The sequence below is a fragment of the Rousettus aegyptiacus genome, unplaced genomic scaffold (assembly GCF_014176215.1).
Source record: "Rousettus aegyptiacus isolate mRouAeg1 unplaced genomic scaffold, mRouAeg1.p scaffold_m13_p_17, whole genome shotgun sequence".
Taxonomy (NCBI): Eukaryota; Metazoa; Chordata; class Mammalia; order Chiroptera; family Pteropodidae; genus Rousettus; species Rousettus aegyptiacus.
Genome location: NW_023416292.1, coordinates 19936750 through 19963611, shown reverse-complemented (window position 1 = coordinate 19963611; position 26862 = coordinate 19936750). Strand labels below are relative to the sequence as shown.

Here is a 26862-nt window from a genome sequence, read left to right as displayed (position 1 = left end):
TTCTAATGTGATTAGAAATTGATTTTTCTAAATGATTTCATGGAGCTAAAGATTCTTAGTGCCTGGTTCCCTGAAACTATGCCTGATGCCCATCGTAGGTGCTCAAGTAATATTATTTGAACGAATGAAGAATTAGCGAGAAAGCTGGGGTGACCCCTTTCATCATCATTTATTCGACATGTTTCATGTCCTGCTGTCAAGGATTATGCAGGGCCCTGAGTCCATCGAATGACCTAGTCAAGTGATGATTTTTAAAAATAAGGCAAGCAGTTGGGTACTTGATGCTTTTGGCCTCTATCTGTTATCAAATTTTGATAGCCTTTTTGGGGAGCTCATATAGTAATTTGACTAGTGGAGTAAAGCTTGTCAAAGACTGTTTTCTGCTTCTTGATGGTCGTAGGATTATTTTGTAGTAGCAAATCAGTCAGAGGTCTGAGTGTACCAGAAATATTTAAATCTCTTAAGTACTTTTTTCATTTTTAAGCGTTAACTCATTACAAGGATTGAATAAAACTGTAGACCTTTCTTAAAACACCTTTTACCCGCGGGGGTGCATCAGGCAGGTTGCTATCACTACTGAATGACAGCAGTAAGTCCAGTGGCAAACCTGTGTGGAGGTTGGCCTCCAGTGGCCACACAGAGAGCTTGCTCAGCCTTACCCCGGCTCATCCCACCAAGCCAGACCGTATGTATGCCTGTACTGTTATTTCTAAATGTAATTGTTCACTTCTTCAGAACGGATCGTTGGGAGCTGTGTTCAATAATGAGTGCTTCTTTTATTTACAAAATGAAAAACGAGCAGAGCCGTCTTCTCCCAGGGTGATTCAAAGGTAGAAGAGAAAGGGACAGAAAGTAGCAGGACTTCCCTGAAAGGAAGGTCGCAAAGGGAAAGCGATTGCGAAGGCTGCATCTCTGAGTAGATGTGTAGCCAGAAGTATTCATGCACAGATCCATCCTAAATGCAGTATTCATTTTATTTTCTTTAAATGTGTAATATTTGAAATAATGGATTCATATTTTTTTTAAGAACACCAGAAGTTCCACCAGCACAGCCAAAACCTGGGGTCGCAGCTGCCCCAGAAGTAGCACCTGCTCCCAAATCATGGGCCAGTAACAAGCAAGGTGGGCAAGGAGATGGTAAGTGGACCTTAGCTGGGGAAACTGGTCAGGCTTGATAGTTACTGAGCAGCCATGCAGGAGATAAGGGTGGGTCGTTAGGTTTGGCAGGGGCCGAGAACATTGTCAAAGATAAATAAACTCAAGCTCTAAAAAGGAGTCTTTTTAAAACCTCGTGGGCTACTGAAGTATCAGTGTTAAGAGCCATATATGACCCCAATGGTTAGGATTAAAACAAGAGTCGTTCAGGTACCTTCTGTCCCACGTGATTGTACCTTTACCCCACATCACCAGACAACACCTGTACTTTCAGCTCTGTGAGACATAAGGACGCAGACATTGTGTAGATTGCTAGAAACCATATTCATCTCCATCTGCCCCTTGAGCTCTCTTTTTCAAACATGGCGCTCATGATTTCTGTGGTAGAGAAGAGCTGGAGAGTAGCCATAACTCAGAGTTGCTGTAATACCCCCCTTCCCACAGGGAGCGACGGACCCCAGCAAAAATTCCGCCATTTGGAAAACAAGAAACGTATATAAAACATTGTAAGGGAAAACCCATCTAAGCCCTGAAGCTAATAGAATCAGCTCTTTTAATTTATAGAAGTATTGAAGTAAGCAGGCAGGTCGGCAGGTAGGCAGGCGGGTGAATAGCGAAGTGCGGTGTCTCAGCAGTAAATGAAGCCAGTAAATTGAATGAAGGCTTCCAGCCTCACTGTGGTACTGCATGCAGTGTTTATTAAATTCTGTTTCAGTAAGATCATTTGGACTGATTCTCAGAGTCATTAGCAAAGGAATGTGACTCGTATTGAAAACATAAGGAGCTATGATAGAGAAAAGACGTGAGCCTCTTTGCTTGCCTCACCATCTTTAATGCGTCTTCCGGAAGTGTCTGGCAGGTTCCTTTCTTAAATTCTTATCTCCTCATGGCTGTTCATTAACTTTCCAAGGGATTCTAATTCTAGGAAAATTTAAAAGTTCTATGGATGTGAATAGTCATCATTGAAAGATGGAATAATTGATCAGAAAAAGGCAGAGAGCTCTACCCGGGAGGGTTTTTGAATGATCTTCCATGTAGAAGTTACATTTAATGTTTTGTAAAAATCTGTAGGAATCCAGGTGAACAGTCATTTTCAGCAAGAATTTCCCAGCTTGCAGGCAGCTGGGGATCAGGAAAAAAAAGAAAAAGAAGCAACTGATGACAACTATGGACCTGGACCTAGTTTACGCCCACCAAGTAAGAACACTTCCTATTTAATACAAATACAGAATGAGATGATATTCATTTTTATCATGTGATATAATTTCTGCCTGCTAGTGTGTATGTGATTTTCCTACTTATAGAAAGCAGATGGTAACTGTAGTTGCTTGCCCCTCGAGCGTGGTCTCTGCATGAACAGCATCCATACAACTCGAGAACTTGTCGAAAGATGATGCCTAGGTGACTTATGTGCATGTTAATATTTGACCAGTTTTACAATAGTAAAATTTTTGAGCAAACCTCCCCCAGTGTGCAAATATTATTTATTTATAAATTGTATCCATTTACTTGCTACTTCATCGATATTCAGGGATCCCTTGCTTTCTGAACTGCAGGAACCAGTCATTTTGGATAGTGAGGGATACTTGCATTATGTCCACCATAAAGCAAAAACTCAAGATAGAAATATAAAAGCTTTGATTTTTTACATGTCTTATTGTCATTACCGAATACCTCAAAGGGCGTGTATACATGGGAAGGCTTCTCTTTACAGTAACAGATACAAACCCATGTTTCTGCTAACCTGATACATTTCCTATTTCTTTTGGCTCATTTCTAGTCAGGTCTGGGAAAATCATTTTTTTATTTTTGTTTTGTAATTGCTATAATGTTGTTGATGAGTTCGTGTTAGAAATAGATGTTTTCTCGCATCTGTTGCTGCAAAACAAAGCTTAAAACAACCAAGTGAAGTGGCCTTGTGGTTTCACACAGTATTTGAGGGTCAGGAATGTGGGAGCCACTGCGCAGGGGCTTCTGGCTCAAGAACTCGCTCAACAAAGTTGCAGTGAAGCTGCCATCTGATGCCAGCTTGACTGGGCTGCTGTTCCAGCTCACTCTTGGTGGCTCTTTTGTACGGGGGCTGTTCACAACATGGCTTCCCCAGAAAAACTAAGGACAGATGGAAGCCCACAGGCTTTTATAACTTAATCCCAGAAGAGACAGGCCATCGCTTGCTTTATACTTCAGGCTGCACAGACCTGTGCTGGTACACTGAGCAGGTGGAATACGGGGTATGCACACCAGGAGTGGGAGGCCGCTTGGCCATCTTGGAGGCTCCCTACCTTGCAGGACTTTCCTGTAAAACTGTTCACAGTCTCGTTTGGTTAAGTGTAGTTGAACCAGATAATACAGTCACTAAACCTGCTCCCTTGGGCACGTGTAACTAGCAGTAGTAGACCGAAAACAAATGAGTGAGAGCATCACTGTCAAGCCTTCTGGGCTGCAGCGCTCGCACCCCACCCTTCTCAGGACACGGTTTTAAACGCTGCCATGTCCACCGTTGGTAAGGCTAACGGAAACGCTGGTATTTTCTTCCCCAACCTCAGCTTTTGGTTTGGTGGCATCGTCGGAGGTACATCATCTCCGCTTTGGAAGCCGCTGCTCCTGGCTTACCCACACACCTTAAAAGCATCCCTAGGGCCTAGATTAGGCTTTCGTTGCTCCTTCACTCTGCTTGCTTGTTACTGGCCTAAATTTTCTTGAGATGTGTCCCATTTGGTTTCACTCTATTCCATTTTCATATGCTTTCTTATTCCTTTCTTAATCTCTCTCCATGCCAGATGTTGCTTGTTGGAGAGATGGCGGTAAGTCTACTGGCCCACCCTTAACCTCTGACCAAGATGAAAAGCTCCCTGGCCAGGATGAAAGCACAGCTGGATCATCAGAGCAAAATGACATCCTCAAGGTGGTGGAAAAGAGGATAGCTTGTGGTCCTCCGCAGGCTAAACTGAATGGACAGCAACCTGCCCTCACTTCCCAGTACAGAGCCATGATGCCTCCCTATGTGAGTAATGTTCAATAAGCCAGGTGACCAAGAGGTTTTTGGTCTGGGTTCCAAAGAGAGAATTGGAGTAGGAAAATGTTTAGGTCTTTATTTTTATTAACGTCTAACTAACACTTGGTGTTTTCTTTGATTATGAATATGGGAAATAAATCAGAAGTATCAGCAGTGCCTGTGTTTTTATCATTAATAGGAATCATAGGTATTTTCATATCACATGATGTTGTTTTAGATCCTGCAAAATATTGTTTATACACAGCAGTTCTTCAGAATAGACCCATGGGTAGGCCCGCTTGTTATTTAATGACCTAATAACGACGCACATACATTACTAAATCACAAATCTGTGTTCTAACTGTTGTGGTAACCGAATTTTAGTATAATTATTTGCCTTCATTATATTCTGCATTTTAGATTTTGCATTTTAAAACATTTCTATAAGAAGAGATTCATAGAATTTACCAGGCTGCCAAAGGGTTTGTTTATGGCACAGAAAAGGTTAATACCTGCTTTCATTCTAAAGTTTTATTAGTATACCTTTAGTTTTTTAGCTTTTCATTATAGAATATTTTAATACATGCAGAAATAGAAATAATAGTACAGTGAACCTCTCTCCTCCCACATTTGCCATCCATCTTCAACAGTGATCGACTTGCGGTCTGTCTTGCCCCCTATTCCCACCATCTTGGATTACGAACACATTCTGGATATATCGTTCATTTACTGATATTTTTAGGTTGTTAACCCTTTAAAGATAAAGAGTAAGGAGAAAGCCCACAGTGCCATTATCACACCTGGAAAGGAAATTCTTTTTAAAATATCAGGTCAATACTCCAGTTTCCCTGACTGTCTCATAAAGAGGGTCCAGATGATGTCCGTTTGTTGATTCCTGTTTCTCTAAGGAATCGTGCTCTCTGTGGATACCTCTTTCCCTCTCTCTCTTTTCTTTGAAGCTTACCTGGTACAATTTACTTGTTATCCTGTGGAATCTGGACTTTATTGACTCAGTCTTTATAGTATGATTTAATGCATTCTTCTGACCCTTATATTTTCTATAAATTCGTTTTTCTATAAATTAGAATTTGGTGCCCTCATTCATGTGTTTACTCTTACCCTGCTGTGAAATAATATAGCAAGTAACATCTGTCCAAGTAAATAAATTTACATTTTTTAGATTCTTAATCTCAAAGGAAAGAATCTAGTTCCTATGTCCATTTTCTATGATTTAACCCCAAGTTTCAGGCTCTATGTAGCCTTTTTTTCCCCCCCATATGTTCTAGTCTTTGTATTGATATTATTTAACCATTCTAAGGTAGAGGAGGGAAATAAATGATTAAATACCATTGCCTATTAAATATTTTCTTTAAAAAATTAAGAGTGTGATAAAAATCATCTATGCTAACCTGTCCTTGAACTGAGTTCTATTTGCCAGCAAATGTGCCTTCTGTTAATCAACTCCTGCATTCGGTCAAAATCTCATATTATTTTAAGTATTCAAACTTGGTTAAGTCTCTGCAGTTTTCTGCAGTGCATACCTGTTGCCTTTTTTAGTTTTTCATGTCAATATACAATCATTTTTGTGTAATTTTGTTAATGAAATAACAAGTTCTTAGGATGAGCACTAGTTATTGCCTCTATTTGTAAAGACTTGGTGTGGAGATCATAATTTTACAAATGGCTTGTTACTGAGGATGGATGATGATCTGTACCAGCAGATAAAATGAGTTCTTTGTAGTACTATTTACTTTTAATTATTCTTTCTATAAATTATAATTTGAAGCTTAGGGTGATTTTTTTTTTTTAACCAAGTGGTTAATCAGTTTTTATTTCCTACATATAGATGTTTCAGCAGTATCCAAGGATGGCGTATCCTCCTCTTCATGGTCCCATGAGGTTTCCACCTTCTTTATCTGAAGCGAACAAGTAAGACTATTAAATGATCAAACTGTGCAGAGCATTTCCTGGGGGTTGAGTGGCTTGTGATGATTGATTCATTTTTCTGTCCTCAAGAGTACAGCTGCCATAATTGGATAACTTTTATAAGAGAACAAAAATACTCTATTCCTCTAAAACTTTAAATTATCTTACATAAGATTCTGAAAACTGAAAATTATGGCCCTAAAAATTTATGGCACTTGTTTATCCCTCTTTTCTTACATGATGTTAGTGAGGCCACATTTCCTTATTTTGCCTGATGCTTGAGCATCCTCCTGAATGATGGTTTTTCTTAAACTTCTCTCTTTTGAGATTATTAGTATAAGATTAGCATGAGATTATTGGGTATTAGTCTTAGCTATATTATCCTTTAACATATATTTGTTTTAATTCTTTGACAAAGAGTTCTTGATTCCTGTTAAATAATACTTGCATAAGAATTATGTGTTGTCTTAAATTTACATAATTTATTTCATATGTACATCAGGTATAAAATGTTTTATATATCATGTAGAAAACATTGTTGAATTGAAATGAACTACATTTCAACCTTTCGCTGTTTCTGATTAGTACCACTAAAACCTGGTACCCTTTCCCCTTAACTCTCGGTCAATAGAGGTCTTCGAGGAAGAGGCCCGCCTCCTTCGTGGGCTTCTGAGCCTGAACGCCCCTCCATCCTCAGTGCATCAGAGCTGAAGGAGCTCGATAAATTTGATAACCTGGATGCTGAAGCTGATGAAGGTTGGGCAGGTGAGAGGCAAAATTAATTAAGCATTTTTAATTTTTAGATGCTTTTAAACAGTCAAGCTGAATTTTCCATAATTTAATAGGTGCCCAGATGGAAGTAGATTATACAGAACAGCTGAATTTCAGCGATGATGATGAGCAAGGAAGTAGTAGTCCTAAAGAAAACAGCAGGTAGGTTGCGATTTCTTTTACAATTCATATTATGAGTTCATTGATTTAATATTAGCCATTTAATCAGAGAGGCTTCCTTACTTATAGAATTTCTACATTGTACTTCAAGAACTTTTTCTCAGTGAGGGCAGGCGATTAATGAGTCAAATTTTAAAAGTACAGCTAATGGCAGCATTAAAGTTTGACATTTTGATGCTTGCCATCTAATTGGAGATATTTGAGAAACAACATCACAGACTATTTAACACTTGTTACTTGCTTCACCCAGTCCATATTTACAAAATTGAGAAAAATTCTGTAGGTGACTACAGCTCCTTCGGGTCTTTGATTTTTCAAGCTTAGCAAGCAAGGTCTTGGAAAATGAGGAATGTATGCGTTATGTGACCTAACAGTTGGGCTCTTACAATACGCGGGAGCTTGCATGCACATGTTGATGTTTTTCAACCATGGCCTGTAATACACTGCTGTTTCATCCTCAGTTGTGAGATTCCTGTGATTCGTTGTGATCTTTTAAAATCCTGCGATTCGATTTATCTTTTTCAATCAGAATACAGTTATTAATTATCTGTAATATTACTCAGTTGCGTTCAGATGGGATGTTTTGGGTGGGGAGTGACAGAAAGTGGTGGGGTTCTATTCCTTTGCCAGATTGTGTGTTAAGCGTGCACGTGCGTATTCGGTAAACTGCTGTGCTAGCCTTCAGGTCTTGTGATAACCCAGCCAAGTCCAGTCCCCAACACATCGTAGACATATGGTATCTATGTGGTGAATAAATGGATTAGCACCACTAGGTCACAAAATCATCTCGTTCCTTGAGACATTTTCCCCCAATACCAAATGGAATTAATGTCTTTTTTACATAGAGAAAACGTGTTTACGTATAGTACAGTTCATCCACTTTACTTTTTAATTTTACCTGGATTTTTGAATTTGCAGTGAGGACCAAGGTTCAAAAGCCTCTGAAAACACTGAAACCCGAAAAGAAGCAGATGAAGTTTGCAACACTAAATCGTCATCTCAGATACCTGCCCAGCCACCAGTAGCAAAAGGTCCCTATGGGAAAGGACCACCATTTAATCAGGTTTGTTGGCTTCAGGAGGAATGATATTTCCTTTCTTCACGAACAAATAGAGGAATATTATAAACCAGATTTTGATGTCTAGATTTTTTTCTATGTGTGCAACAATAATGTATATATTAGCAAGTGAATATTCTATGTATTATATCTAGTTCCAGTTTTTTCTTTAGGTAAGTCTCACAGCCTCAGTTTGCCATTAAAAAGAAAACCCAGGAAAAGAACTGGACTTAACATAAATAAAATTTTGAAATTCAAGGTCTATATCTAAGCAGCCAAATTAACTGAGCTAGAATTCCAGAATTTATACACTAAAATTCTGCTTCTTGCAAAGTTCATTTGAGCGTCTAACTTTATTGAAACCACAGTATGATTCTATAGAACATAAAGTCACTTTATTTAAAAAGAGAAAAGGATAAAAATGATTTGCTTTTTACAATTTTGCACTCTGAAAAAATCAGCACATTCAGAAATATTTCCAGTAGATACTTTTATCCGATTATTTTCTAACGATCCATAGGAACGTGGACCATCTTCCCACCTGCCACCACCTCCAAAGCTGCTTGCACAGCAGGTAAATTTTAAATGCTGGTTAATGGTCTATATATATTATTGACTTTGTTTTAATGTTTTTTATTTATGATGTTTCTGAAACAATTATGGACCTTGAAGCCTCTGTGTCTTCCTCTTCATCCTTTCCCTCTTCGTTCTTAGCTGCTAATGTTCCCCATTTCACTAAGAAAATACGAAGCACTGTTTTTCTCATTTCTGTGCCCTTCCTATTGTCCTTGCTTCTAAGGACAACTCTTCTACTTGCCCCTGGGTCCCATCTTCTTTCACTTACCTGTTATCTCCCCTATTTAAAAAACTGTTTTGTAAACCAGTCCTCCCCTAACCCCACCACCCACCGCCTCCTGCAGTGTCTACCCTGTTTCTCTGTTCCCCTTCCCAGAATTGTTTCAGTGTCTCTCCCCGACGCTCTTCACTCAGGCTTTCCTCTCCCGCCATACCTTTGAGACTGTTATTACCAAGTCAGTAATGACTCCCGTCTTGCCAAATCCAGTTTTCTTGTCTTCGTTTTACTTAATTTTAGCAGCAGTCGATAGAGTTAATATCTTTTTTCATCCTTCTTAAAACACTTTTTTTTTTACTTGCTTTTGAGACATTACACTCACTGTTTTTGTTCTCTTTAATTTGTATTCCTTCTGAGCTTCCTGTAATGACCTTTGGGTGTGGGAGGGGTCAGGGCTGTGTCCTTCTTTTTCTAACTATAGTTGACCCTTGAAAGACGTGGGGGTTGGAGCACCAACCCTTCATATAGTTGAGAATCCACATATAATTTTGACTTCCCAAAATCTTAACTACAGGGCATTGGTTCCAGGACCATCCACGGATTTCCAACCGTGGATTGAAAATACTATTCTTGATCCATGGTCGTTTGAACCCTCGAATGCAAAACCTGGGGATACAGAGGGACAACTGTATGTCCATTAAAAAAATCCATGTCTGGACCTGGGCAGTTCAAACCCATGTTGTTCAAGGGTCAATGGCATATCTTTCCCTGAAGGATCTCGTGTGCATGCTGATGGCACTCATGTGTATACCGGGAGCCCTAAAAGCAATCAGTTCAACAACTCCACTTGGCCCGCTGATGAATATCTCATACGTAATATATCCGAGCCGTAACACACACACACTCCCCCCTCCCTGACTCCCACACATACATGGTCCTGCTACTTCTCGTCTTCCACATTACCACCCATTTGCTTAAGTTAAAACCCGGAAGTCACTCTTAACCTTTCCTTTTTCACTTTACATCCAGCTTAATCTCAGCAAATTAGATCGCCTCTGCCTTCAGAGCACATTCCTGCACTGAGTCCTTGCCGCCACCTGTTAGTTTCATTTGCACTACCACATCGGTTCCTAACAGCCTTTGTTCCTCGTCCCTCGGGGCACTCACCCTTGTCGCAGGCCTCCCGCAGGGGATGCAGCCTGTTTCAGCTGTGTGTGTGCCTGAGGACGCTTGGGGCCTGCTCAGGACTTTGCAGTCTGCGTGTACTTCTGTCCTCACCACACGATCTTTGTTGCTGCTGTTTTTTTATTTCATCCTCAAGACATTTTATCCACTGTCGCCTCTAACTGGAAGGTCTTTTCTTGGGATTTTTCCTATTAAGTTCTCTCTGATCAGATATTACTACTTTAGAGGCCTTCCCTAAAAACATCACCAAGGTAATGAAAGGATTTCTGTCCAAAAAAAAAAAAAAACATTACTAATTTCATCTGACAACTTGTATTGGATTAAAAAAATAAATAAGTAAACCTATAACTCAATAATACGACAAATAGCCCAACAAAATAATTTGAACATTCACTAAACAGAATAAGGTATACAAATGGTCAAAGAGCACATGAAAAAATGTTCAATATCTTTAGTCACCAGGGAAACGCAAATTAAAACCACAATGAGATTTTGTTAACTTTCCAAAATTAAAAAGGCTGATGAGACCCAATGTTGGGTGGGATGCAGAGCAGCTGGCACCCTCATGCATTCCTGGCGGGGCTGGAAAACCTTGTGATCGCTTAGGAAAACAGTTTGGCGGTTTCTTATAAAATGAAACATACATTTACCATATGACTTGGCAGTTCCCTTCCTAGATATTTATCCAAGAGAAATGAAAATACATATTTACACAAAGACCTAGACATGAATGCTTATAGCTGTTTTATTATTCATAGTTTAAAAACGAGAAGCAATCCACATGTCCATCCACAGATGAAACGATGCGCCTGTGATTGAATACTGTTCAGCGGTGGAGTAGAGCAAGCTATTGATAACACACAGTGACCCAGAACTATTACCCTAAGCACACGAAGCCAGACACAAAAGAGAACATAACTTGATGTATCCATGTACATGAAATTCTAGGAAAGGCAAAATGCTCACGACTGCCAGCGCTGGTTGCTTGGGGTCGGGGCTGCGGGTGGAGGAGTGATGAAAACGCCCTGTGTCTTGATGGTGGCGGTAGTACGCAAGTATAGCACTTGTCCACACTCATCAGACTGTGTGCATCGCATTTTATGTAAATTATACTTCGGCGAAGCTGCTCTTTTAAAAACGCTTACTCTGTGAGTTTACTGTGGAAATTGGGTACTTTAATATGATTGCTTTGTTTTTGCAGCTTGTCTCTGAGCTATAGATGAAGTAACTAAACACCAGGGAGATTAAGTGGTATGCCTAAGACAGCACTGTTAGTAAATGATAGAGTATTCGTGTTTTTTATGTTCAGTATAATGTTTTTATCATACCATTATTTTCTCTTTTGTAAAGGATTCTGACTAGTTATGGATTTTAAGGTTTCTTCATCCTCGTAGCTATTAAAATCAGTATTTTTAAAAACACTTTTTTTCCGTTCCTCAGTGTTTCAGCGCTTCGTGTGCTCTTTTCATTCTGCTTTGCTGGCAGTGAGTTTAGACCTCATCGGAGTTTAGAACACATTAATTGAAAATTAAATCATTAAAACGCAGTCTCTTGGGTGATCCTCCCTCATTCCGCTTTGGATTCTAGATATGTATTTCTGGGTCTTTCAGTCCCGAGGCAGAACTCTCTCTTCCCAGGCTGATTTCTAGGAATTTCTTCTCCTCTGAAGTGTCAGCAGCTGCAGCATCTCCTTTTCCACTCGGCTTCTTTAGCTGTCTGCTTTTTTGCCTGGAGCCATATCCCCATCTTCTCAGGGCTCTTGTGGTCCCATTTTGCATCTTTCTGGACTTCTTTCTCCTTTCTTCATTGCATCCCTGGCAGTTGCTGCTAAAGTACTCACATTCTAAATTTCCTTTATCTCTAAATTTATATTTCGAAAGTCATATTGCGACAGCTTCTGATTCGTTCAGCAGATACTGAGTAAGCACTGTGCGCGGTGCACGCTCAGTGAATACTAGGTGGCGGGATTCGTTATTCCGGTCTTAGCTTGAGGAGTTACTCTGGGTTTAATATTTTTCCCATGTTGTAATTTTTTTCCATTTTAATATGTTTTCTCAGGAAAATTTCTCATATTTTGTGAGAGTTTTTTCCTCTCTCTCAATGCCAAGATACCCCGTGTTTGTCAGATTTGTCACATCCATCCGATAATTTCTCTGCATGTTTCAGCATCCTCCTCCAGACCGACAGGCAGTACCTGGAAGACCAGGCCCTTTCCCCCCCAAGCAGCAAGTACCTGACGAAGATGAAATCTGGAAGCAGAGGAGAAGACAGCAGTCAGAACTTTCTGCAGCAGTGGAACGTGCTCGTAAGCGGCGTGAAGAGGAAGAGCGGAGGATGGAAGAACAGAGGAAGGCAGCTTGTGCCGAGAAACTGAAACAGTTGGATGAAAAGCTCGGTATAGTGGACAAGCAGCCGTCTCCAGAGGAAATCAGAGAGAGGGAGCGGGAAAAGGAACGGGAGCGGGAGAAAGAACTCGAAAAAGAACAAGAACGGGAGCGAGAGAAGGAGAGGGAGAAAGAAAGGGAGAGGCTGCAGGAGAAGGAGAAAGAACTGGAGAGAGAGCAGGAGAAACAGAGAGAGACGGAGAAGGAAAGAAAGCAAGAAAAGGAGAAGGAGCTGGAACAGCAGCCGGAAAAGGAAAAAGAACTGGAACTGCAAAAGACGAAAGAACAGGAAAAGGAGGGTGAATCGGAGACGAAAGAAAGGGAGAAAGTGGAGGAAAAAATCGAGCACAAAGAACCTGCTTTAGAGCCTCTGGTAGAAAAACCAGCAAGTGAAAGCAGCACTAATAAAGGTATGAGAGTCTCGTTTGTCCTTGCGTACGTTTTACAAAATGCCTCACGTTGCTACAGTGTTGATGTTTGCGTATTTTTAATATGTGTAACCTAAATTTAAAAGCTAAAAAACAATATGTAATCCAGGTAAACAAAAGATTGGGGTTTGTTTGTTTGTTTTTGAGTGGAAGTTAACTTTTAGTGGATAATTTAATATGCTTTTTTGCCCTAATATTTTTTCTTACGGTAAAGTACATGTGCCATAAAATTTAGCATCTTCACCATTCTTAGGTGTACAGTTCAGTGGCATTAAATGCATTCATAATATTGTGCCATCTCACCACCGTTCATCTCCAGAATGCTCCATCTCATAAAACGGAAAGCCTATCCCTACGCCCATGAAACAAGAGCGCCCTAGTCCCTTCTCTCCCCAGCCCCTGGCAGCCATGCTGTCTGTCTCTGATAGCGACTATTCTGAGTGCTTTATTTAAGTGGAGTCATACAATGTTTGTCTTGTTGTGACCGGCTTATTTCATTTAACACAATGTCTTCAAGGTTCATCCATATTGTAACATATTACAGAATTTCCCCCTTTTTAAGGCTCATAATTCATTGTGTGTGTGTGTATGGCGCTTTGCTTATCCAGTCATCCGTTGATGAACACGCGGATTGATTCCATGTTTTACCCATTCTGAATAATGGCTGCTGTGAATGTGAGTGCACAAATATCTCTTTGAAACTCTGCTTTCATTTCTTCTGAGTTATGCTCAGAAGCGGAATTGCTGTATCGTAGGGTAATTATTTTTAATTTTCGAGGACCCCCCATTCTGTTTTTCACAGCGACTGTACCATTTTACATTCCCACCAGCAGTGTACAAGGTTTGTTTCTCGTGTTCTCAATTTTTGTGGGTTATTATTTTTTTTTATAGTAGCCATCCTAGTAGGTATGAGGTGATATCTCATTGTGGTTTTGATTTGCATTTCCCTTATGATTAGTGAGGTTGAGGATCTTTGGTATGTTTATTGGCCATTCATATATCTCCTTTGGAGAAATGTCTGTTGAAATTCTTTGCTCATTTTTGAATTGGATTGGTGGTGGTTGCAGTGTTAGGAGTTAGAGATTTATAGTCTTTTTTTAAATCAAATTTCAGAAGTTTTGCCAATCTTTTTTTTTTTTTTTTGAGTGTATACGCAGAAGCGGAATTGTTGGATCGTAGGGTAATTCAATTTTTAATTTTTGAGGACCCACCCTTCTGTTTTTTACAGCAACTGTAGCATTTTACATTCTCACCAGTGTGTAGTCTCTGCCCCTCCCTCTCTCCTGTGTTTGGACGCCCTCAGTGTGTATGTTGGTCTGTTTGATCTTGTCCCACAGGTCCTTTAGGCTCTGTTTACTTTCTTTTCTGTTCCTCAGATTTAATAATGTCTATCGTTCTATCTTCAAGTTCATCTAGTCTTTCTTCTGCTTGTTCAAATGTGCCGTTTAATGTGAAATGGGGGAGAAGGGAGTAGAGCTGGTCCTGCCGCTTAGAGCTCTAATTGGCTGAAATTAACTGCACTCTATTGTCCAAGTCCTCCCCCTGTAAGTTACAAGCCTTCAATAGACTCCAGAGTTCCAAAATAATTACATCAGACATATTCTGACAGTGCAATTGTTGTCTGGGTTGTGTGGAAGAAATTGCTGGTATTCCTACTCAATCGTCATCCCAGATCCTCTTTGTCTTATATAAAAGTATGTAAAGACAGCAATTGTGTGTGGGAAGAAATGAGTGATTTCATTTTAGGAAGGATGATGGGGTTATTCTTCAGTGTTTTTCGGTTATTAGATGAGCTTCGGTTCTGTTTTGTTAGCTAAATCATATTGGCTTTATAGTCACTTATGCTGAACCTTTTGCTTCTTCTTTTTTATTCCAAGACATCTAACTAAATAAAATCTCATTTGTTGGTTTCTAAACTTTAAGTTGAATAGAGCTTAATGGGAATTTTTGATTGTCATAATTAAATGACTGTACCCAGGTTATAATTTCAGATTTTTCTATCAGTTGAAATATAAAAGCTTCCATAATGTAATTAATTGATGTACTTAGCAAACTTATGCTTTTTTTAAAAAAAACTTAACACCTTGCTCCAGACTTTTAGTAAAGTTCAGTCTTAATGAACAGCTTAAGTTAAAATAGAATTAAAATACAAGTAATTTTATTTCAGTATATTTTACGATCTAAAAATACTGAAACTTTTGAACTCAAAACCCAAGCTCTTTCTATAAGACCCTGTTGCTTGAAATTATATTATGAAGCTATTTGAAATTTATTGTATGTTTTTATTTATAGTCAGGGTTACTTTAGTGCTGAAAGAGAACAAAACAGCCTTAGAGAGTCTTATTAACAGTTCATAAGAAAGGACTATGGGTTAGAAATGAGGGCATTCATGATTTAGTCCTAGTTCTGTCAATGAATACAGGTATTGATCCTGATAAGTTAGTGGTCAGTGGTGATTATATCTGCATAAATTATTGCTTTCTTTTTAGTAATAAGTATTTAGTGGCACTTTTATTTTCATTGAGATTTTATATGTTCTCTGATGGCAGCTTAATTTTAGCTAGGTTTGTCAGTGAGATGTAACCATTTGATTTTTAATTGGCTCTCCTGATCTTTTCTTTTCCCATTTACACATTTTTAATATTGACTATAATGCAGACAAGAAAATGTGTTTTGTGATTCTTTACAGCGTGGGTTTACATTAGCAAAATTAACTTCAAGATTCATCCCCAGTTCTCTGAGAAAAGAATTTGTAAAAAGCTTGGCGTTGTAATTGTGACAAATGACATTCTCTAGAACAAATATGGCCCTGGTTTTCTTTGGGATGAAAACTTTTCTTATTGATATGTATGTGGTTCTCCTTTCTATGTAATCATACGTGACACCCTTTACATAGAATAATGAGTTAAATATTTGAAAAAAGCTGGTGATCTTTTGTTGTCAGGCTTATTAGATCATTAGTTTTCTTTATAGATAATAGTCCTTTGATCGAAAAAAATTAAACCACTGTGTTCTGTTTTAAGTATTTAAAGTCCATTTGTGTTTCACATAAGTCCTTGTGAACCACAAGTCAATATTGGTAGTACATTAATATTTATTAAAACTTGGAAGGTAGGTAGTATTCGAAATGTTTTTTTATTGCTAAAAGTCAGATACATATTTTCGTATGGTGAAGCACTTGGACCTGTAATCTCTGTCTTAACGAGAATCCAGCTTTGAGGAAATCAAAGGTTTTGTTAGTCTAATATTACCTTCTTGGTGACTGCCAGCATTAGGATGCGAAGCAGTGTTTTAGAGTAATGAGGATGCTTTCCTCCTCGCTACCTTTTTCTATATATCAGTCTAATCATTTTACGTCAGCATGTATTTGGTAAGCGTCATAGATGAATACCATTCTCTCTTTCACCTTTTCTTTGGGCAGAGGGTGACCCCGTTTTCACTAGACAAGACAGCAGTCGCGGCGAAAAAGAGACCGCACAAGTGGCGCACGAAACGGAGCCAGAGTCAGGGTCTCAGCCTCGGCCCGCTGTTTTATCTGGCTATTTTAAACAGTTCCAGAAGTCCTTGCCACCACGGTTCCAGCGGCAGCAGGTAACGAAAAACATTCTGTCGTGTACAATTGAAAAGTTTTATTGTTCAATAGTTAGAGAAATAATTTGACAGAAAACATAAAATACACAAAACACACTAATTTCCCCCGAACATTTTTCCCTTTTAAATCAAGTTTGTTGACAGGGGTTTTACTGTGAACTTCTCTGTCATTCCTTTTTTCCTCTGCCTCCCTGAAGACACCATCTTCCTTTCTGGGAAATGGTATTTGCAACATAATTAACGAATGATCAGCTGCTTTAAGTCAAGATGTCATACTTTGTCCTTTGTTCTGTCGTCTTGCCACCTCTCACTGTTAAATGTCTTTTGAAGTCTTTCCCGTGAAGGAGTCAAAACCTGTTTTCTGATACGATTGCTCGATGTGTACACGTGAATGTGTCACATGGAGCACAATCTCAAGCCGCAGGACCCTGCCTTTCCAGGAGCAGATGAAACAGCAGCAGTGGCAGCAGCAGCAGCAGCAAGGCGCACTTCCCCCGGCGGTCCCGGCTCAGCCGTCCAGCGGTGCCGTGCCTCCCCCCACTCACAGGCCTCTTTACCAGCCAATGCAGCCCCACCCTCAGCACTTGGCGTCCATGGGTTTTGATCCAAGGTGGCTCGTGATGCAGTCGTACATGGATCCTAGAATGATGTCAGGTAGAGCTGCCGTGGACATCCCTGCCATCCATCCTGGTGAGTGGGAGGTAGCCTTGTCTCGGGGCTTGCTCGCCATTCTGCGGCATCAGAGCAGCTTTTCATTTTACCTCCATTGTTAGTCTTAATTTCTTTGAGTTATAATCTAGTCAGAATGTAAAAGGACCCCTAGAATTTGTATCACGAAAGTATGTGACTTTCTTTCAGCACAGAGTAAATGCCAGACACTGTGCCAAAAGTGCGATAAGACCAAAATGCTCGTTATTTTCTGTTTCGTGAATATTATTTAAAATTTTTAGGTTGGAAAGCTACTGTCTAATTAACAGTATTTGCTACACTGCTTTCGTTCCTTTGTGTTTTAGCATTTGAATTTGTCCATGTTGTACATTCCAGCTTATCAATTTTCTCCATCGTTTACCAGCCCTACACTTGTTTCCTCATAGGTTAGCTAAAAACAAATGAATTAGCAGTCTTCTATGGCATCTATGAGAATAAACCCAGATAATCCATTATTAAAATGGTATAGAGGAAAATTTACACATGGTAAAAACGTGATCAGGAATTTCATCGCAGTTTTAAAATTTACACAAATTTTTTAAAATTAAGAGGCATAATTTATAGCATATTGATCATTAAACTAGATTAGTAGACTTTTCGTAGGAAATATTTTCTCAAAATTTATACCTGTTGGCATAATTCTCATTGTATTAACCTGCATAGAGTTACAATGCTTATTATCTGATTATATTCTTTCCTATAAAATAGGCTGCCATTGTGGTTTTGCTTGCTAGCCTTTCTCAGTTCTTAAATCTATTTAACAGCAGCAATGAAAATCTCATTCATGGAAAAACTCACATAATCACTGATGATTTGCTGAGTTGATTAGTTTTACTTTGCAAAAGGTATATTTCTTTAGTTTAAATGTAGAGAATACCAAATAGTAATTGATAACCTAGATTCTATGTCTATGATTTTGTTAATTTGGGGTTTTTTTTTAATCTTTTTCTGCCTTTTGTACAGGAATGATTCCTCCTAAGCCACTGATGAGAAGAGATCAGATAGAAGGGTCGCCAAACAGTTCTGAGTCGTTTGAGCATATAGCTCGATCTGCAAGAGACCATGCAGTGCCCCTCTCGGAGCCGCGTCTGATGTGGGGGTCAGATCCCTACCCTCACCCTGAGCCTCCGCAGGCCGTTACTCCCCAGGCAGTGGAAGAGCCTGAGGGCGTAAGGTAATTGTTACGTTTATGAATAGACCAAACACAGTGTCTGGTGAAACAAACCCTAGATGGCGGCTCTGGTGATCATTCTGATTTAGGGCTGAGCCACAAATCTGACTCCCCCCGCCCCCATTTAAAGTGCGTCATTTCATTTTGGGGCATACTTTATTTTTTCTGGTATTTCCGTTGATTAGAGCTTTTCGTAACCTAGTTCTGTACATTGAATTAACTGCTAAAGTTTAGTGTTAGATATTAAGATTGGCAGGTTTCCACCACTGATTGGGTACTTAACATGTAGTCTGGCTAAGGTGTTGCTAGAATTTTTCCACTAGTGAGAAATGGTATAGACATTTAATTATTAATATCTTATGGAAGTTTTCTAAGGCCAAGATAAGGACATACACTCATTTACAGAGAGACTTCAAAGTAGCAGACAGTTGGCGATCTCTAATAACTCGTAACCATAAAGTTAGAAGTCTGCCCTCTGTATATTTTATGATGTCTTATAATTCTGATTCATTGGGAAGGATAGACCTCTGTACTCTTTCATGTTGTACAACTGAAACTTAGTAGCAACTCCTCATTCCCCCTCCCTGTCACCGTTCCATGCTGCTTGGATGGGTTTGATTACATTCTATACCTTGTATCCAGTCGTGCAGTATTTTCCTTCTGCGACTGATTAATTTCACTTAGTGTAACATCCTCATTCATGTTGTAGCATATAACAGGATATTGTTTTAATGGCTAAATAACATTCCATTGCATGTGTGTATATAGCACATTCCAAAAGGAGTTGAAACCTCATTTCCATACAAACTCATTTCCATCAGTCAGTGGATGTTTAAGTTGTTTCCACTTCTTGGCTATTTTGAGTAATGCTGCACTAAACTTTTTATGGAGACATAAAGATGCTCTTTATAATTAGGATCCATTGTTTTGTTTTAAAGTTAGAGGGGTTCTTTTGCTGCACACTTACATGTAAGAAAGATTTTGCTCTGATAATATGCTTCTGAATTCTCGTCCTAGGCCCGAAGCCCCACTGGCTCAGGAACAGGTTACCACTGCTTATCCTGTAGAACACAGTCGGCCAGAACCTCGTCCCAAAGCGGACTTTGCTAGAGAGCCAAGTGAGACAGAAGTACAGAAGTTTTTAAGCAGGTCTGTGGAAGACATTAGACCTCACCCCACAGACACAAGCAGTCAGCCTGCTTGTTTGGACGTCCTTGATCAAAAGACTGCAACTGCCCCTCAGGAAGAGCGGCCTGCAGCCGGGGAAAGTCAGCTCGCCGGGAAAAGGAGTGTTTCCCACGGGCCTAACCACACCCAGAAATCAGAGGAGCAGAGAAGCGAGCCCTCTCCCAGCATTCCTAAGGTAACCAGCAGGTGCATAGAACCGAAAGAACTCGCAGACAGGTCGGAGGACAAACCAAAAAAGGATGGCTTCATACGGTCTTCTGAAGGACCAAAACCTGAAAAGCTGTATAAATCCAAGTCGGAAACTCGCTGGGGCCCAAGGCCAAGTTCCAACAGAAGAGAAGAAGGGAGCGATCGGCCTGTGAGAAGATCGGGTCCCATTAAAAAACCTATACTTAGGGATATGAAAGAGGAGCGAGAGCAAAGGAAGGAGAAAGAAGGAGAAAAGGGAGAAAAAGCCACTGAGAAAGTTGTAAAAGCAGAAAAACCGGAAAAGAAAGATCCTCCTGTCCCTGCGCCCCCAGCAGCCGCAGCACCGGCTCCAGCCCAGCCGGCCCCAGCGGCACCGCAGCCAGAACCGGAGGAACCTCCCTCGACAGAAACGGCCGCTGCGGCGCAGAAGCCCCCTCAGGACCCGGAGAAGCCCCCGGAGCCCGCGGGCGGGGCCGAGGCCGAGCCCGCCGCTCGGACTGTGACCCAGCAGGCTGCCCCGGCGGCAGCGGCCAAAGAGGAGGCGCCGCCTGAGAAGGCGGCCAGCAAGGACGCGGGGCCCGAGCGGCTCCGCCCGGACCCCCGGCCCGCCGTGCGGAAGGACGCGGCCCCGCCGGGCCGGCCCTACTGGAAGGACGCCCGGGAGCGGGACTGGTTTCCGGAGCAGGGCTACCGGGGCCGCGGCCGCGGCGAGTACTACTCCAGAGGCCGCAGCTACCGGGGCTCCTACGGGGGGCGCGGCCGCGGGGGCCGCGGGCACGCGCGCGACCACCCGCAGTACCGCGAGCGCGACCTCAAGCCGCGGGCGGAGCGCGCGCCCGCCGGGCCGCCCCGGCCGCGCGAGGAGAGCGAGACGCGCAGCGAGAGCTCCGACTTCGAGGTCGTCCCCAAGAGGAGACGCCAGCGCGGCTCGGAGACCGACACGGACAGCGAGGTGCACGAGAGTGCGAGCGACAAGGACAGCCTGAGCAAGGGGAAGCTCCCCAAGCGGGAGGAGCGGCCGGAGACGCGCCGGCCGGCGAAGGCCCCGCCGGCCGCCCGGCCCGAGCAGCCCGTGCGCGCGGACCGGCCGTTCGCCCGGGACGACGACCGCGGCCGCGCCGCCTTCCCGCCCCGCGGCGAGCCAACGCGGCGCGGGCGCGGGGGCACGTTCCGGCGCGGGGGCCGGGACCCCGCGGGCCGCCCGAGCCGCCCCGCCGCGCTGCGCCGGCCGCCCTACCGCGACGCGCCCTGGGCCGCGCGGCCGCCCGACGCGCCCAAGCCCGACGACGCGGAGCCCGCGCGGCGGCACGAGCCGTTCGCGCCGCCCGCGGCCGACAAACGCCCGCCGAAGTTCGAGCGCAAGTTCGACCCGGCCCGGGAGCGGCCCCGCCGGCAGCGGCCCACGCGGCCGCCGCGGCAGGACAAGCCGCCGCGCTTCCGCCGCCTGCGCGAGAGGGAGGCCGCCTGCCGGGGCGGCGACGCGGCCGCGCCCGCGGGGGGCGCAGGGGGCGCCGCGCCGCAGGAGCCCGCGCCGGGCCCCGGGGACGCGCCCGGGGACAAGACGCCGGACCTGTCCAACCAGAACTCGTCCGACCAGGCCAACGAGGAGTGGGAAACCGCGTCCGAGAGCAGCGACTTCAACGAGCGGCGGGAGAGGGACGAAAAAAAAAATGCCGACCTGAGTGCGCAGGCCGCCGCGAAGGCGGGTGACAGCGGGTCCCCCCCGAAGCGGGAAGTGGCCAAGCGCAGTTTCTCCAGTCAGAGGCCCGGCGTGGACCGCCAGAACCGGCGCGGCAACGGCGGCCCCCCAAAGCCCGGCAGGAACTTCTCGGGTCCCAGGAGCGACAGGAGAAGCGGCCCGCCCCCCAAGAGTGGGAAGCGCGGGTGAGTACTCAGGGTAGCGAGGCCTGCTTTGCTTCTCCCGGGAAGCCCAGAGTGGGCTACCGCTCCCCAGGGGCGGTCCCCAAGTGCAAGGACGCTCAAAGGAGCGGTTCATGTGTCTGGGGGACCTTTGCCGGGTCTCCTGAAAGAGGCCTCAAGTTTGGGGAGAACGGGCCCCCAGGGCTGCAGCCAGCGCGCTGGCCTCCACCCCGAGTTAACTCATTGATGACCAGGGCCCACCTTTCTTTTCTTTGTTTCTTTACAAAACTGGTGCTCCCGGGTGTCCTCTGGGACTAAAATTAATACTGGTAACCATAAGCTCTGTCTCGCTACTGGTTTCTAGAGAGAGAGTAAGTGTTGAACCTTAGGATAAATTATATTCCCCCTCTCGCTGCAAACCTACAGTAAATGATGCAGCTCGAGAGAAACCCAGAAAGCAGAGTCCTGGCCCAGCCACCAAGGCCACCAGTGAACAGACTGTCTCACTGGACCTTTTAAAGAAGAATTTCCTTAAACTGTGCTAAACAATCTATTCTTTTGAATATTAGAATGTTGTTTATAATATATTATTATTGATTTCTTTAGTATTAGGAAAAATTATGAAATAGCAGTATGTCTAGTTACCTGCTAGTTGTAATGATCTCTTTGCTTCCTCATCAGTAAAATGAGGAGAAAGTAATAATACTTGTAAAAACTGACACGATATTTGTGAAGCATTTAACATAATACCTGGTGTTATTTATATAGTAAACTACTGTTATGGTACGCCCTTTGGGGGGGGGGTTACTAAATTCCCACGTTTACAGCCTGAGCTGATAAGAAATGTATTCCGACAACATTATATTAACCTGTAGTGATTAGTTGCACATACTTAGCATTTCAGGTTATGACGCCTGTCATTGAAAACGTTCTTGCTTTCTGATAATTTAGAAAAAGTTCCAGGGAAATAATGTGACCAGTTGTTTCCTGAGAACCTGCTTAACACAAAACTTGAACCTCCCTTTGAAGTCCAAAAGAAAAGATAACATGTATAGTTACAGTAACAATGTAGTGATTGACCGTAACTGAACTGTTACAATTTCAAGTAATACTTAAGGGAAATCTGGATCTGGTTTTTGTGCCATGTGGATGCTAACAGTTTTGAACCTGAAGAAATAGCATTTATTCCTCCTTGTAGTTAAAATGAGTGTTTTGTACAGGAGTCCCATTTTGAAGATATGAATTCTTTCAGATATTTGAGGTCATGCTTTGTGTCAGGCACTTGATAAGCTTTTATCTTGAGTGATCCTGTAGGCTAAGATGAAAATGAATTAGTAAACCCATTTTTCGTGGTTTATTTTCCTAAAATTTTTATAAAATGAACCCAAGAATAGAATGTTAGGAAACAGAAACTGTAGAAATGCATTTGATTTGTGAATTGTTTCCATATAAAAGTAGATTTTTATGTTTACAAGTAATATATAAATCTGAACATTAAAGAATACAAGTAATGTAAAGGTAGAATGCGTATCAGTTTTTTTCTCATATGCTGCCCTCTTGTGGAGAAGATCCAGTAGTGAAAACTGGATTAGCTCGTTTATTTGTATCATGATAGACAAATAGACACAAGAACCTTCAGCAAATATTTAGAAATTTAATTGCTGGAAATAAGTACTTAGGGAGCTAGTCTCTCTCCTTTCTTGGGAAGTTGAGTTTTAGTGAAGTACTCAAAAGTCACCAAGGCGTGTTGGTTTTGAATTAGGGTCTTCTGTCCCATAACTGTTACTTCTCAGACTGAACTTTGAAAACCGCCAACATAGAGCATTTCTCTTCGGGTGTAGAGGTGGTAGTATCTCAAAGTCTTATTTCGTAGGCCATTTGATGACCAGTCTGCAGGCACAACAGGCGTTGATGCTCCCAGTGGCAGCTCTGCGCACCACCAGGAGGGAGCACCTAATGGAACAGGACAGAAGAACTCTAAAGATTCTGCAGGGAAAAAAAGAGAAGACCCCAAACCAGGCCCTAAGAAACCCAAAGAGAAAGCGGATGCGCTATCACAGTTTGATCTCAACAATTACGCAAGTATGTCTTAAATTACTTTTATTTACTTATCCATCTGTCTGTTCGCTTGTTACATTGAGGTAGATACTATGCACAAAGAAGCCAGCAGAGAAGGAAAGAGTTGAACCTACAAGACAGAGATAGATAGAGGCTGTTAACAAATCACTAACTGATATAACCTAGAGAGTATAGGACGGGAGGCAGCTAAAGATAACACGAGCAATAAGAAACTGTTTAGTGAGGACGTTAAGGAATGTTTTTGAATAGACAGACACATCGTGTAAAGATGGGCTGTTTGCCATTTATTCGGTTGAGATTTAAACTGGAAATATGGAATAAAATTTAGAGATTTACTAAGTTAAGACTAGGTAGTAGTAATGGGAAACTCAGGTTAAGTACCACTACTCCGGTATAAGAGATGTAGATGAGAATTTCCTTTCATTCAGTTAATGGTTATTTATACATACAATACTTGATTTGGGCCCAGGACCTTGGCATTATTTATAGACCAGTGGTTCATCTGGGGCTGGATGCTACTAACATCTCAGTGGATATAGGCCAGGAGTGCTGCGATGCATTCTGCAGCGCACAGGACTGTTAACAGTGCTGAAGTTAGAAAGCCCTGATCTAGGATGGTGAGAGTTAGCCCCTAGGAAGCTTGAGTGCTGACCTTACGGTGGTCCACGAAAGGAGATGATGAGCATCCCAAATACCACATCTGGAAAATGACAAGTGAAGATGACAAAAACCATAGGACATGGTAGATTTGTCTTCCCACGCATTTGTTTACTGGTTTCCCTTCTTCCAAAGAACTTTTGGAGTATGAATTTCTCAAAGTATTATATTACTGGATTAAGACATAATATAAAGGTAAAAGCTCTGTTTTCTGAATCGATGATGGAAATTGAGCTATGTGTTTTAATCAGAGTTGAATCTCAGTACTCTCTAGGTGATTTTCTTAATAACATTTGTTAAGTAATATCTCTTCAGCCCAAAATGTTACAAAGCATTGGGCAAGAACAGGGTGATGAAAACAAAGTATCATTCAAATTTCCATAAATATTGCATGTAGCTGGGTGAACTAACTCTTCAAAAGATTTGTAAAGAAGCTCTTTGGCAGGAAAATTAAAATCACGTGTAATGGCATGGCTATGAATATAAGCTTTACGCACACACTTTTTAATCTAAGTGAAAAACTCAGAATAATTTAGAATTATGAAGAAGGTGTCTTCACCAGTCTGAAATGAAGTACATGGCATCCTTTGAAATGTTAGACGACCTTTCCCTGAAATGAGCATATGCTCCAGTTTAGAGTTAATTCCTTAAAGGATTTAAAACACAAGTAGAAGTGTCATAGATAATTCAAAACCCATCAGGATTTTTATTAGTAAAACCAGAATAATTGTAATGGGTTTTTAAAGAGTGAAAGCTAGCCTTAGTATTTTTTGTCTTCCTTTCAGTTTACAGAAATGCAAATTTTTAGCTATTTAAAAAGAACTGTTGGCAGGTAGATTGTTTATGGCCACTCCCTGATCGTATTCGCTTGCCGTTTCTCACAAGCTATCACTGTCCTGAACTGTGGGTCTGTCATTCCCAAGCAAATACCGATTTTTATTATGTGTTCCCCAATTAAATCATATATTGTTTGCAAAGTTAAAATAATTGATTCGTCTCACCCATTCTTACATTTATTGTACAGACATTATACCTACAACCCCAAACCACATCATCTGAACTGCTTTAATTTTTTTAATGTTATGTAACGGATCTAGATTTCTTACACTCGCTGGGATATATGGTAACTCTAACAAGATAGCCAGAATTGTTAGTTGTGCAACAACATATGGAGTTATTCACCTGCTGGGTTATTATGCTGTATCCACCTCCATGTCACTTTACGTTCACGTGAACTTTCACATAAATTTCATTTGCTTTTAATGGCTACACATTGTAGACAAAGGTCTACATAGAATAGAGGCATTAAGAGTCATAAGACCAACTTGGCTAGTTACCACCTCACCCAGCAAATCGGCCTCTTGGTGCTTATTTTATCCTTTGAAAAGGGAAAGCTGTAGTATTACCCATTTCTCAGAATGGCCAGGTGCAGATGAGGTAAAGTGCTGTGTCAGTCTTTACAGCCCGGTGGAGACCTGAGGCTGGGAGAGGTAGAGGTTAGTGACTTGACTAGGATAATAGGAAAATTTTTATTTTTAAAAAATACATTACCACTGTGTTAAGAAAAAAAAGATGTCATTCAAAGCAGATAGTTTTAGGACTTTTATTCTTAACCTAGTCTATGAAATCTTTTCAAATCTTAGTAATAAATGACCTTATGGTATGAGAAGTGGGTTATCCTTTGATTCGTAATAACTAGATCTTTGTCTTGCCTTTTTTTAACCATTACTGGGCTAAACATCTCTATTTATCTTTTCTGTTGAAAAAAATATATATTAAATCTTTTTCCATGCCCCCGACAGGTGTTGTTATAATTGATGACCATCCTGAAGTGACAGTAGTTGAAGACCCACAGTCAAATTTGAATGATGACGGTTTTACTGAAGTGGTATCCAAAAAACAACAGAAGCGTTTACAGGATGAGGAACGCCGGAAGAAGGAAGAACAGATCATACAGGTTTAGTGTTTTAGCTTGTTGCTAGTTGTTTAGATTGTTGCCCAAAATATATGAGCAGATAGATGGTCAAAGTCTCTGTCCAGCTTAAAGTCAAGGCCATATTTGTTATCCAGGTGTTGAGAATGATTTGATTTTCAGAACTGTAAACTGTTTTTAACCAGAATGGAGATGTTTTCAGTAGAGTATAATCACTATTTGCCTCAGAGTAGACCATCTTTAATACAACAATGTATTTTATGTTCCTATACTAGTCATCTTATTTGTCTCATCTTACTTCATGACAGAGTTATAGTTCATTTTAAATTGTCTTAGAAATCTAACAAACACAACTCTAATAAATTGCTTATTCTCATAAATATACGGTATGAAACAAGATATCTATTCCAGTCAAGTCAACTCAAGACACCCATTTTGCTAAATGCTGGCACAGGATAGAAATAAGTAGAACACATGGATCATAGTGATGAAGAACATCTCGGTTTCTCATAATTTAAAATCTCGTTAGCAGCCTTGACACTTTTGCTCTGTTAGTGGTCTCTTTTGAAAAGGAAAAGCTAAATTAGTAGGTAGCTTCGTTAGAAATCGAAT

The 26862-nt window shown here is 41.5% G+C and overlaps 1 protein-coding gene across 14 annotated transcripts in view; it reads left to right on the top strand.

The window, feature by feature from the left end:
- Positions 1–26862, top strand: part of PRRC2C (proline rich coiled-coil 2C) — a 71114-nt gene that overhangs the window by 18105 nt on the left and 26147 nt on the right. For 13 of the 14 annotated variants that reach the window (XM_036234659.1, XM_036234656.1, XM_036234655.1 and 10 more), the window contains exons 4-18: positions 1028–1137; positions 2227–2352; positions 3936–4159; positions 5997–6079; positions 6708–6841; positions 6922–7009; positions 7946–8090; positions 8605–8658; positions 12229–12856; positions 16296–16465; positions 16906–17155; positions 18137–18347; positions 19362–21605; positions 23455–23663; positions 26120–26274. In XM_036234659.1, the coding sequence (XP_036090552.1) occupies positions 1028–1137; positions 2227–2352; positions 3936–4159; positions 5997–6079; positions 6708–6841; positions 6922–7009; positions 7946–8090; positions 8605–8658; positions 12229–12856; positions 16296–16465; positions 16906–17155; positions 18137–18347; positions 19362–21605; positions 23455–23663; positions 26120–26274 (4831 nt within the window). The remainder of the gene's footprint in view (positions 1–1027; positions 1138–2226; positions 2353–3935; positions 4160–5996; positions 6080–6707; positions 6842–6921; positions 7010–7945; positions 8091–8604; positions 8659–12228; positions 12857–16295; positions 16466–16905; positions 17156–18136; positions 18348–19361; positions 21606–23454; positions 23664–26119; positions 26275–26862) is intronic. The other variant, XM_036234658.1, reaches the window with a different exon arrangement.